This window comes from Phyllostomus hastatus, unplaced genomic scaffold (genome assembly GCF_019186645.2).
Source record: "Phyllostomus hastatus isolate PE091 unplaced genomic scaffold, TTU_PhHast_1.1 phas_scaffold_345, whole genome shotgun sequence".
Lineage (NCBI taxonomy): Eukaryota > Metazoa > Chordata > Mammalia > Chiroptera > Phyllostomidae > Phyllostomus > Phyllostomus hastatus.
In genome coordinates this window covers 28845487-28857667 of record NW_025334024.1, presented here as the reverse complement: position 1 = coordinate 28857667, position 12181 = coordinate 28845487, and the positions used below count along the sequence as shown (strand labels likewise).

At 59.5% G+C, this 12181-nt stretch overlaps 1 protein-coding gene across 6 annotated transcripts in view; it reads left to right on the top strand.

Annotated features, from left to right (window-relative positions):
• The window catches only part of TENT4B (terminal nucleotidyltransferase 4B), a 37985-nt gene extending 26036 nt beyond the window's left edge, over positions 1-11949 (top strand). For 5 of the 6 annotated variants that reach the window (XM_045818826.1, XM_045818830.1, XM_045818827.1 and 2 more), the window contains 10 exons: positions 447-493; positions 1955-2075; positions 2938-3045; positions 4206-4334; positions 4970-5183; positions 6733-6859; positions 6958-7061; positions 7158-7345; positions 9111-9275; positions 10492-11949. In XM_045818826.1, coding sequence (XP_045674782.1) covers positions 447-493; positions 1955-2075; positions 2938-3045; positions 4206-4334; positions 4970-5183; positions 6733-6859; positions 6958-7061; positions 7158-7345; positions 9111-9275; positions 10492-10668 — 1380 coding nt within the window. In that variant the 3' untranslated portion in view covers positions 10669-11949. The remainder of the gene's footprint in view (positions 1-446; positions 494-1954; positions 2076-2937; positions 3046-4205; positions 4335-4969; positions 5184-6732; positions 6860-6957; positions 7062-7157; positions 7346-9110; positions 9276-10491) is intronic. The other variant, XM_045818831.1, reaches the window with a different exon arrangement.
• Positions 11950-12181: the final 232 nt, after the last annotated feature.

The window sequence follows — 12181 nt, the reverse complement described above, 5'->3', positions numbered from 1 at the left end:
TGCTCCCCCCATCCCCTGCTCCTCGTGGTCACTCACAAACACACCCCGGCCCGAGTCTTCCGGCGCGCTCTGCAGTGGGCGGTGGACGCGACCCAGCGTTGTGCTCCGGCTGGCCTGCACACCGGCGCTCATCCTGCAGGGGGCGCCGTCTGGCCCCGAGTCAGTGATCTGTGAGGTGACTTCTACTCAGCACACGCAGCAAGGGTTTGTGACTACACGGGAGCGCCAGTGACCCGAGTGCTACTTCTGAAAGTTTCCTCTTTGAGTCTGTATGTTTGATATTTGAACCTAATAGGTTTAACTGCCTTCGGAATGTCTGCCTATGGGGTTGGAAGCTGCCCCTGCAGTACTCAAAAGGGCCAGTAGAGGGCAGCAGAAACCAGCATTTCTCCAAGGTGCGGGCAGTAGCTCGGCTGAAAACAATAAAATAATTGTTTCTGTTTCAGGTCCAGATATTTGGGAGTTTCAAAACTGGCCTGTATTTACCTACTAGGTTAGTATATTAATGAAGCTTTCAAGGGGTTGTGCATTTTTCTGGAGTGTATTTATTTTGGCTGTTGATTGTGTAAGTGTAGAAACAAACGATCTTTGGAACAGAAATTCACTTACTGTACTTGACCTGAGTTATCTGGAGGTAGAGTGTCACTGTGGACATCTCACCACACAGTACAGGGGTCATCGTGTCATCTCAAGTGGATGGACAGGGGACACGCTGCGGTGACGTCAGTTAGCACTCGTCGCAGTGCCCCGCCCTGCGGGCTGCCTGGGCCCCCCCGCCCCCACTGTTTCACCCGTGCCCGTCGGGGGGACTCTGGGGAGGCCCCTGCTCGTGCTACAGGGCCATGCAGGCTCCCGGGCCAGGCCTCTCGGTGTCGAGAGCTCATCCTGTTGCCCACTGTGGGCCCCCGATGCAGAAGTGCAGGTGCAGACCCGCCTGGGGGCGGACGTGGTCTCTCAGGCTCCCTTATCTCAGTGGCCCTCGGAGGGTTGGCTTGGCCCTCAGCCTGGGGGCCCTTCCGGGGACAGGACGGCTCCCCCGAGGGGTGAAGGAAGACCTGTTCTCTGAGAATTGGGGTGTGGTGGTCTTGAAGGGAAAAGCCTTCCATCATGGTTTAGTTTCTGTTCTCGTTGTGGTAAGAACACTTAACGTGAGGTTTGCCCTCTTGACGCAGTGTGAAGAGGCACCAGGCCCAGTGCAGTCACAGGCTCCCGGCCTGCTGTGTGATGGGGACTGGGTTCCACTTCCGGCCCAAACTTGCACGCGTCGACGTGGGTGGGCCCCAGCAGCTTCCGCCCTCCCCAGTGCTGGCCTGGGCCTGGGCGACGCCCTAGAGCCTTCGGCTCGGGGCCCATCAGGGTCTGTCCTTGTTTAGGGTCTGGACTTCAGCAGCGCCCCGAGTCACCTCCCTAAAGACCTTGACGGGGGTGTGTGAGCAGTCGGCATGGCCCGCAGTTCAGATGTGAGAAGGACCCAGACGCAGTCCCCGGGAGAAGCCCGGCCGCCCTGTGTCCCCAGCCCCGCCCCTCGGAGGGCCCGCCCTGCCATCCGTCCTTGCGTTTCCTTCCAGACACTCCACACATGTGGAAGGAGGCGTGTGTGGGCGTGTTTCCTTTATTACACAAGTGGTGGCCTCGTGCCTTTCACACTCACTAGTCTGAGTGGCGGCCACGCGGAGGGTCTCAGGTTCCTAGCCCCAGAGCCCCGATCAGCAGGAAGCGGTAGCTGGTGCTCTCTGAGGTTCTCCTCCTCACACGCTCGCCTGTTCCTGGGGCCTCGCTCATGTGCACCGACTGAGTGGGGGCGGCTGGTGACGTCGCAGCCTCCCCTTCAGCTCAGACACAGTCGCCACGACGCCTGGGGCTCCGAGGGGCGGGGGCGGGCTCGAGTCTGCATTCCACCAAGTGCGCGTCCTCGCCCCTTCAAACCCCCTGCGGGCGTGTGTTCTGTGTCCAGTGACATCGACCTGGTGGTGTTCGGCAAGTGGGAGAACCTGCCCCTCTGGACCCTGGAAGAGGCTCTTCGGAAACACAAAGTCGCAGATGAGGACTCGGTGAAAGTTCTAGACAAAGCCACTGTGAGTCCCCCCACGCCCCCTGCCGGGCAGGAGACTGGGAGAGCCGGGGTTCGGGTGGGGGTGGGCTGCGCAGGAGACGGAGGCCGGCCCTGCCCAGGCGTCCCTTCCACGAAGTCCCCCTTCGCCCGCACAGCCCTGTGAGGCTTCGCTGGGGCGAGGGCGCGGGGCGAGTCTGTGGTGGGAGTTGCGTCGGCCAGGCCTGGCTTGAACGACCCTGGGAGTGGCTGTGGAAGGACGTTCATGGAAGCTCAAAATTCACATATTTTGCAGAATTTGTTTCTCTGACACAAAACAGCTTGCGTTTTTTAATTAAAACTCCCGGATTTGGAACCCGGCTCCGCACGGTCTGCGCCTCCGCACTGTGCACGCAGAGCTCCTCCCCCTTGGAAAGAACTCCTCAGCCTCACGCACGTCCTCCTGCCGCTGCTCACGTCCTCCTGCCGCTGCTCACGTGGGGACGGGCCTTGCTTGGCACCCGCTCTGCCCGGCTGCGGTCACGGGCCTGCGCGCAGCCGGCCCCGGTGCCGGCGGGCGGTGCGTGGGGCTGAGGGCCCGGCACGGGGCTGGAGGCTCGGGACTGACGTCACCTCTGAGCAGGAGCCTGTTCTCCCAAGTGCGTGAAGTGTCAAGAAGGGTTTTGTTGCTTGTCTCAGAATTCTCAGCCAATAGACATGGTAAAATAGGTCATACGAGGTAAAACGCTAACTGTGCAAAAAGAAGTTTCTAGAAGGCGGGGCGACCATGGTGTGCAGTGTCCAGAACACTCATGTCCTGTCAGGAGGTCAAGGCCACGAGTCTGGTCACCTCCCCTGCCCATGCAGTTTCGTTCACGTGTTCTAATTTTACCTTTTTGCCCTTCCAGGTACCTATTATTAAGTTAACAGACTCTTTTACTGAAGTGAAAGTTGACATCAGCTTTAATGTGCAGAACGGCGTGAGAGCCGCGGACCTCATCAAAGACTTTACCAAGGTCAGAGGATTCTCAGCGCGGGGTCGGCTCCGAGGTTCTGCGCTGGTCGCCTCGGCTGGACTGTGCGCGTTCCGCTCTGGGGGAGACCAGGCGGAAGTGGGGTGGGCCCCATCTGTTTCGGTCTCCTGGCGTTCAGACCGGGAACCTGCCGGGGCCTCCTCGGGGCTCTGACCCTCTACCCCGGGAAGGCGCACCCTGCTGGAGTCCTGACTCTGTCTGCGGGGACTCGAGTCTGCTGCTGCCGGTTCCGGTGTCCTCCCGGGTCAAGAGATGCCGGTCACCTGTGGCTGTAGCCACCTTGTGGCTGCAGATCATTGCCATTTTTTATCTTGTTTATTCTCTTCTTGAAATTTTAACAAAGGAAAATAGCACCTGTATGCATATTATTTTATGCTTTTTTAAAACTTAATATCTTAGAAGTTTTCTTCATGTCAGCACAGACATGTTCTCTTCATTTAAAGATGCTGTTTCTGACTTCAACCATAATGTTTAAAAATGGTTACTCCTGCACACTTTCGTTGTTTCTCGTGCGTGGTTACTCTGGCACGGTTTGCAGAAGTGCACACTCTTTTTCCTTACAGAAGCGTACGTGTTCATAGTCAGTGTCAGGAAGAAGCTGGAAATCCCTAATAACTGCCCCCCCCACCCACCACCACTGGGTCGTGGCCGTGAAGGCTTCTTTCTAGAAGCTGGTGCCTGCGTCATCCCCGACCGAGTCCCCGGCCTCGGGTCTGGTCCCCGAGTGCCGGCTCAGGCACTCTCACGTGCCCTGTGAAGCTGGGAAGGTTCCGTTCCCTGCCCCACGGAAGCCGGAGGCTGGGCTGCCGTTTCCAGGCCCCGCCCAGGGACGACAATTCTTTCCCTGGCTGCGAGCTTTCGAGGGGACTTGGTCCCGCCCGGGTTGTGTTTCCCGCTCACACATAACTCTCCTGCCGTACCGGCCGGAGTGGGCACGCTCAGATGGGGGCCGCTCTTCGCAGCTGCACGTCCCCAGGTTCCCGCGGCGCACTGTCTCGTAGCGGGCTCTTAAGAGGGAAGGTCGTCTCCAGCACAGTTTGCAGTGTGAGGACCGGTCTATGCGCACAGACCAGCGGGCTGTTGATGCTCAGGGCTGTTCCTCACGCGGGAACCCGTCGGACACGCTGTTTCTTCTCTTTCAGAAGTACCCTGTGCTGCCCTACTTGGTTTTAGTGCTGAAACAGTTCTTGCTGCAGAGGGACCTCAACGAGGTGTTCACAGGTGGCATTGGCTCTTACAGCCTCTTCCTCATGGCGGTCAGTTTCCTGCAGGTACGTCGTGTGGCTCTGACCTGCTGGTGCGCACTAACTTTGACACCTGAGTTAGGGAGTCACTTTGGACAAATGTAAGTCAGACTCTTAGTTGCAATGCTTCTGTTGAACGCTCAGGACTTTTGGAACTGGGTACCTTTTCGTAATTGAGCAAGCACGTGTTTAAAACTCCCTAGGGAAGGATATTTGCTTGTTTTTGTTTTTAATCCCATACGTTTTAGTCTGTTTGGGACTTTTCACTGCGAGCTTTAACATGCAGAGGCATCCCGTGGTTTGCACGGGTGCGAAGGGTAGGAGAAGGGCCACAGTAGGGATGTCTTCTAAGCAGCTGCCCCGTGGGTCTCGCCGGAGGGGTCTGCCCGCGGGCAGGAGGCGCGAGGAGGCCCGGGTGCTCGCGGCTCTGCTCGCGAGTCCGTGACATCCTGCCCGGCCGGCCCCGTCTGCGTCCGGGGCGCCTCCTGGGTCGTCCCAGCCCGTGCCGTGCCGCACGACAGCAGCACGGCCTCGTGACGTGCCAACCACTCCGCCCCGCCAAGTGTCACGTGTTGATAGCCGCCAGGATGTCATTTGTTGTCCCACCTCGATGAGGCGGAGAGTGCCCAACATAATGTCTTTTTCTCTTCTTCTGGTTTTAGTTGCACCCCAGGGAAGATGCTTGCATCCCCAACACAAACTATGGTGTTCTCTTGATAGAGTTTTTTGAATTATATGGACGGCACTTCAATTATTTAAAGACTGGCATCCGGATAAAGGACGGGGGTTCGTATGTGGCCAAAGACGAAGTGCAGAAAAACATGCTGGACGGCTACCGGCCATCGATGCTTTACATCGAAGACCCTCTGCAACCAGGTATTGACATTAGGTAAATGTGGGGGCGTCGCCAGTCGTGGCGTGGCACTGGGAGTTCTCTGTAGACGGAGTGAAGGACCAGCTTCTCCTTGTGGTCGCTCCGTTTTTCATCGGAGTATTTCATAAGTGAACATGAAAGTAAACACACACTCCAGAAACACATGCTGCAGCCCTGGCTGGTGCGGCTCAGTGAACTGAGTGTTGTCCTGGGAACCAAAGGGGCACGGGTTCGATTCCCAGTCAGGGCACATGCCTGGGGTCGCAGGCCGGGTCCCCAGTAGGGGGCGCAGGAGAGGCAACCGCACATTGATGTGTCTCTCCCTTTTCCTCCCTCCCTTCCCCTCTGTAAAAATAAATAAAACCTTTAAAAAAAGGAAAAGAAAACCACGCTGCGGACTCTCAGGTGGGTCGGGCGTGGAACCCACCGACGTGACAGTTGGGGCGGGTCTGCGCGCGTCTCCAGCAGGACAGCCTCTTCCGCTTTCCCCTGCCGTCGCGGCCTGGTTCCCGCCCGTGGTCAGCCAGGGGTTTTTACTGCTGCTGTTGAGTTTATGAAACTCCACAGGTTTCAGGTGTGCAGTCTGCAGCACGTCACCCGCACGTTGAGTTGAGTGTTCCCCACCCATTTCGGTCTCCCTCCTTCCGTCAGCACGTGCCCCCGTCTGCTCCCCCGGTCATCGCCACACTGGTCTGGGTCTGCCAGGGTTGTCCAGCCGGGGCGTGGTGGGGAGGACTCGGCCGTCCGCCGGCAGCCCCGCTGAGGACAGCCGCTCAGGCCCAGAGAGGCGCCGATGGGTTTCCTCTCAGAGCGCCCCCTCTGGGTGTGCACGGCCTGCCTGCGCCTCTCTGGCCTCCGGCGGCCTGAGGGTGAGCACAAGAGGGATTCCTCCCGCGCTTTCCTGGCGCTCCGCTCGCTCGCCCATCTCCCGGTCGTTCTGGGCGACAGTGTTTCCTGCTGGGAGCGCAGACGCTTCCGTTCTGCATTATCGGACCTCAGTGGACGTGCGTGTGGCCGTTTGCGTTCACGCGTTAACCTTGAAAGTCAGCGGGAAGAGGTGGTTAAGAGTAGGTGCCAGCAGCCTCTTCTGGCTTGTGAACGTTAACCGTGTGTGTGCTTGGTCCCTGGGGAGGTGCTCCCTGGGAGCCTGCTCTGTGTAAAGGACACACAGATTCCCCGGGAGGTCTGCCGTCTGGGGGTTCCTGGGGGGGGGGGTGGGAGCCAGTCACAGAGCCGCTGGGGACGGAGGCCGGGTGTTTCCGGTTCATTTTGGTCTTAGTCTTCGGGTGGAACAGGCAGGGACCTTTGTCTGTGGGCTGGTGAGGGGACAGCCTCTGCGAGGCCAGAGCGTACTAGGCGACCCGGGCCCCGGACGGCTTCTCCCTTCGCGATGCTCAGGCTTGGAGCCGGCAGCGTGTGGGGTCCCAGGTCCCGAGGGCCACTCCAGGGGGCGGCACCCGCCCGTGCTTCCTGGACGAGGGCTTGTGGGCACGCAGCCGTAGGACGCGGTGGCGGGCGAGCTCCCCATCTCACGGGCACACCTCTCCCCAGGTAACGATGTGGGACGGAGCTCGTACGGGGCCATGCAGGTGAAGCAGGCCTTCGACTACGCCTACGTGGTCTTGAGTCATGCCGTGTCGCCCATTGCCAAGTATTACCCCAACAACGAGACCGAGAGGTGAGCGCCTGCCCTGGGCCGGCCGTGCGGCGGGGTTGGCTGTGGCTGCTGACCCCCCGGGTGACGCCCCTCCCTCTCCCCTGTTCCCACGCGCGCAGCATCCTGGGCAGGATCATCAGAGTGACGGACGAGGTGGCCACGTACCGAGACTGGATATCGAAGCAGTGGGGCTTGCAGAGCAGGCCCGCGCCCGCGTGCCACGGTAAGCGTCCGCCCGCCCGTCCCCTGTTCGAGGCTTTGCTGAGTTGTGTGCGTTTAATGGGAAGAAACGTTTTCCAATCTTTTGCCACTCTTTCAGGAAATGGTGTTACCTTGATAGTAGATTCTCAGCAGTTAGATAAATGTAATAATAATCTGTCTGAAGAAAAGGAAGCCCTTGGAAAATGTAGAAGTAAAACTTCGGAATCTGTTAGTAAACACTCTTCAAACTCTTCATCAGGTCCGGTGTCTTCGTCTTCGGCCACACAGTCCAGCTCTAGTGACGTCGTAAGTATGACGACGGGCCTCGGGCCTTTCTAGCCTGTCTAGCCTCAGGCACCGGGAAGCCTGTCGGGGTGGGAGCGATGGGAGCGGCGTCTAGGGGCCGGGGCCGACCGGCTTTCTGATTGGTCACTGGGGAGGGGAGGGACAGGAACACGCATCCTGCTTCTGACACTAGTCCCGTTTCCGGGCGCGCAGCGAAAGTGAGCGGGTGGTAGTGAGCCTCCACCCACGCCGCCCCGGGCTGCCCCGCGCACGCTGGGCGAGCCAGCCAGCCGTGTCCGCCCACCTGTCCGCCCGTGCTTTGACACGTCTCCGTGTGCATTGCACACGTCCCGGCAGCTCCCCAGAGAACTGCAGCGGGCTCCTCGCTGACCAGAGTCCGGTTCCGGTTCCGGTTCCGGTTCTGGTTTGGGTTTGGTTTTCACGTAAAACTGACACATAAGGAAGTTTTAACTGTACGTCCACTGAATTTTCACAAACACACACACACGTGTGTGACAAACCCAACAAGACGGAGACTGCGCGCCCCAGAGGGCAGTCCCCAGCCCCGCCCTCGGGGTGACACTGTCAGGAGCGCTGCGCACGGCGGGTCGGCTCCGCCTGCCCCAGGTTTCTCGTGCACGCCTGCGTGTGCTTTCCCACGTGGGGCTCCTTCTGCTCGGCAGTGTTTTTGAGCCTCTTGGTTTAGCTTTCACAAATCGAGATACAGTTCTCACAGTTGACCATCTAAAAGATGTGTCATTCGCCTGTTGTCGGTATATTCACGAGGTCGCAGCCGTCACCTGATTGCACGGCGTTCCCAGCCCCCAAAAAGCAGCCTGGTGGCTGCGCCCCCAAGGCCCCACAGTGCGGCTGCCCCGTCCCCAGCGCATCTGCGTGGGTCATGGCCGCACTCTCTCTCTCTCGTCAGGGCTGCTTTCGAGTTGGCCTAGTTGGGATCTGAAAGGGGCTTACCTGTCCCTTGAATTTTGACTTTGGGAGGCGTGTGACGTGAAAAGCCACCTAAGTAAGGAAGGGATTGATTTTTACTGCTGACGAGGACCGTGTATCGTGGTGGCGGCGTGCAGCCTTACGTGCAGAACTGGCGGGGTGCCTCTCCGGCCCCTGGAGCAGGGCCGCGAAGGGCAGAGTGCCGCGCTAGACAGCCGGCCCGGGGGCGGAGCGGCAGGGCCAGAGGCTGTGGCCCAGAGGTGCTGGGTGGGGTGCGGGGTTCAGGCTAGACCTGAGGGCAGACTGGCAAGGTCAGGGGCCCGGCAGGCATGGCCAGGCGGGCTCCGCCGTGGGCTCCGGGACATCCGCGTCCACAGGTGCCTGCAGGGAGGGCTCCCCGAAGCGGCTGCCGTCACAGAGACGGGGGTGGGGCCTCTCAGGCCCCCTTCTTCTGAAGAGACGCGGACTCGGGGACTGGGCCCTAGGTCCTCCCTCCCGGTCCCACCCCTCGCCCTGCACTGCGGTCCGTTTTCTGTAAATAAAGGTGCACGTGGACTCGCACCTCTGCGGGCGTCTTCGCGGTGATGGCCAACCAAGGTCAGGCGTGGCTGGTGGCGTGAAGGGCGCAGAAGCCCCCTGGTAAAACGAGCCGCATTCGGTGTTTGGAGGGAAACTTGAGCGGTTTGTTCGGTCCATTCCTCGGTGTGCTTCCCGAAACAAAGGCCCAGAGCCGCCTGCTTGGGGCCCGGGGAGTGCTCCGCTGAGGCGGTCTCCTGTCCTAACGTTGAGTGTCCGAGTTACTCACACGGCACATTGTAACACACGTGACTCGTGGCAGGATTCCGACGCGACGCCGTGCAAGACCCCGAAGCAGCTGCTCTGCCGTCCGAGCCCCGGGCTCCGCGTGGGGCCGCAGGACGTGTCCGTGGAGGCCTCGCAGGCCGGCGGGAGAGCACAGAGCGCCCCAGCCACCGGCACGCCCGGCAGCGCCAGCAAGTCCCAGGTGCGTGTGGGTTTGGTGCACAGCGCGTACAGCCACGTCAGTGCGCGTCGCGGGCCGGGAGGACTCTGGGCTGAGGGGCAGCCCTGCCTTGTTCTGGGAGGTTCTGAGCACAGCAGCGCTTCCAGTCCCAGGGTGGCCCGGGGACCCGTGGGCCAGCCTGCGCTCGGACTCCAGCTGCAGCAGCAGGGAGCCACGCCAGGGTGTGCAGGGTCTTTGTCCTCGGAACACATGCAGGCGCGGCTGCTTGTGCGGCTTCATGGCCGTGTCGCACACGTCTGGGAATGTGGTTTGCACGTGCACAGAGCCGGCACCAGGGATGCCCCTTTTCATTACAAAACCATGAGCGTGTGATTCTGCAACATAACAGGATCACACTCAAGCATGTGTGACACTTCAGGTGATGTTCACATTGAAACTGTAAATTCCGACGCCTGCATCATCACCCTTCCGACCGCCCTCGGGCAGGCGGTACGTCTGCCGAGCCCGCGTTGCAGTCCGTCTGCGGCGCCACGCTCGCTGCCCGCGTTGGAGGGCCCGGGGTTGTGGACAGCCGTGCTCAGCTGTTCAGGGTCTCAGTTAAAGGAAGCCACGGAGCACCTCTGTTTTAGAGATTTTTTTATTTCCTAAAATTTTATCATCGCGGTGAATCAAAATGAGGGGAAGAAGCCACGTTCCCTGGGCTCCGACCTCAGGCCCCTGAGCCCTGCGGGCGCAGCAGGACAGGGCAGGCGAGAGGCAAGAGGGAGTGACTGTTGTGTCGGCCACCTTGTGCCTCCGGTGCCTTGCAGAGCCCACCTCGCCTTCCCGGCCCCAGTCGCGAGTACCGACGACTCCGGCAGCGGTGGCAGGCAGCTTGGCAGGGGGCAGCGGGGAGGGGCCGCCAGCCGCCGCACGACTGACTGGGCTGGGGGCGCCCCTGCGTGCCTGAGCGCTGCGGCACCGGTCAGCACGCGGTGTGTGGGCCGGGGGTCCCCTGAGAAAAGTCGCCCGTTGTGTCTGGTCTGTGGCGAGGGCCAGGCAGTGAGCGCTCTGGGCTTCTCGGTGCCCCCGGTGAAAAGCAGCTCAGTCTCAGAAAGGCAACCCCGAGAGTGTCGTTTTCCACCTGCCGCCGAAGCGTGGCCCTGGCGTGGGAGGTCCCCGTGTCAGTGTTGGTGGCGGGGGTGTGCGGGCGCGGCGGCTGGTGCTGACTTCTTAGCGCCCACTTCCTCTCCCGCAGCACGGGCCAGCCCGGCTCTTCCGGTCTTCCAGCAAAGGCTTCCAGGCCACGGCTCAGACAGGCCACGGCGCCTCGGCAACTGACAAGCAGCACCCAGGCCGGTCCAGCAACCAGTATTTCCATGGCAAGAAGAGGAGGCACAAGAGGGACGCCCCGCTCTCGGACCTGTGCAGATAGTCGGCGTGGTGCGGCGGACCGCCTCTGCGCAGAGACCTCACGCCCATGGCCGCGGCCGGGGGACTCCGGGGACGCGCCCCAGCCTGGCGCCGTCCACGTGCCGATCAGCGTTTTTTCCCAGCTCGCCACGGAACGGATCATGAAGCCTGACGCAGCAGAAACGAAGAGCAAGCGGAGGGGGGGGAAGGCTGCTCGTTGGATGAGTCATATGCTACAACAGGGTCATTTTAGGGCGTGAAGCTTGAATGTAAATGAAATGTACTTCTCGTTGGCTTCATGCAGAGTCAGGGGAGCAGGAGTCGGTGGGGGGGAGAGGAGGAACTCGGAGTTCGGAGGGCCGGGGAGGGAGGAAAACAGGCATCTCGTAGAACGCCCAGATCCCAAAGGGGGGAGTGGCCTGTGCATGTTTTTTAAAAAATATTTTTGCACATATTTACCATTTTATTGTGTGTATATATAGATGACCGTATAGGAAATTGATATTTGTAATAGTGGATTTGTTAATACTTTTTACATAACATTACTGTTTAAATTGTAAACAGATTCTCTCAGGATTAGTTTGCAAAATAATCTGATTTGTCATCTTAACATCCACACGTAGGGAAGTGATTAGTTCTCTTACTCAGTTGGTTTCCCTTGGCAATGAAATGACAGCGCCCGGTGACCTGCCGCTGCGGACGCGTCTCCTCTCTCAGGAGAAGGCTCCTGGTGGCAGATGACGTTCATTTTATTTTGTGCAAACGAACATACGTGTCTGTGCTGTGTACTTCCGTGTGAGCACTGAAAGGTCTCTAGTCATCTCTCAGAATCAGCTGCAACTGTTTTCTATAGTGCTGTCGTCCTGGCCTCGTGTGTGCTTCCTTTGGGGTCTTTTTAAATTTCATTTCACTTTTTTATTTTTTAAAATCTCCGACAGGGAGGCAAAGGCCCCAGCCCCATCACAGCGAGCACCCGGCCGCAGGCCTTGCACGCTGGCCCCTCCGACCGCGAGTGCTGCGTGTGCTGTGCGTGCCCGGGCCCCGGTCTCGTCTCCAGACCCCCACGCCGTGGCTGCGGGGGCAGCGCCTGCGAGCGGCTTCAGTGACATCACACCCACAAAGGACTATTTTCTTGTACTCCACTTCACGCTTTTGGGGTCGTTGGTCTCCCAGAAGGAAACGGTCTTCGATAATGGGTCTATTTTGTATTGCCTTACTAAGACCAAACACTTCTTGTCATCCCATCCCTTATCCTCTCCTTCCATGGAATTGTTGTGTTCAATTAAAACTTTTTTAAACCTCCGCTTGTTTCAATCATACCGTAGTAAATCAGGTTGTGGTCAGCTCTGCGTGCAGACGAGACGTGTAACTCCGTCCGCCGTTCGTCCCCTGTTGAGTCTGCTGCTCAGTTGGGGTGTCGCCTCCGGTCAGACGTGCGTGGCGTTTCTGAGAACGTGGTCTCTCTAGCGAGAGCTTTTGTGTGTGGTTCGCTAGCATCAGTGTGTGGGGCTCTGCGGACTGCGGCCGTTTCTGAG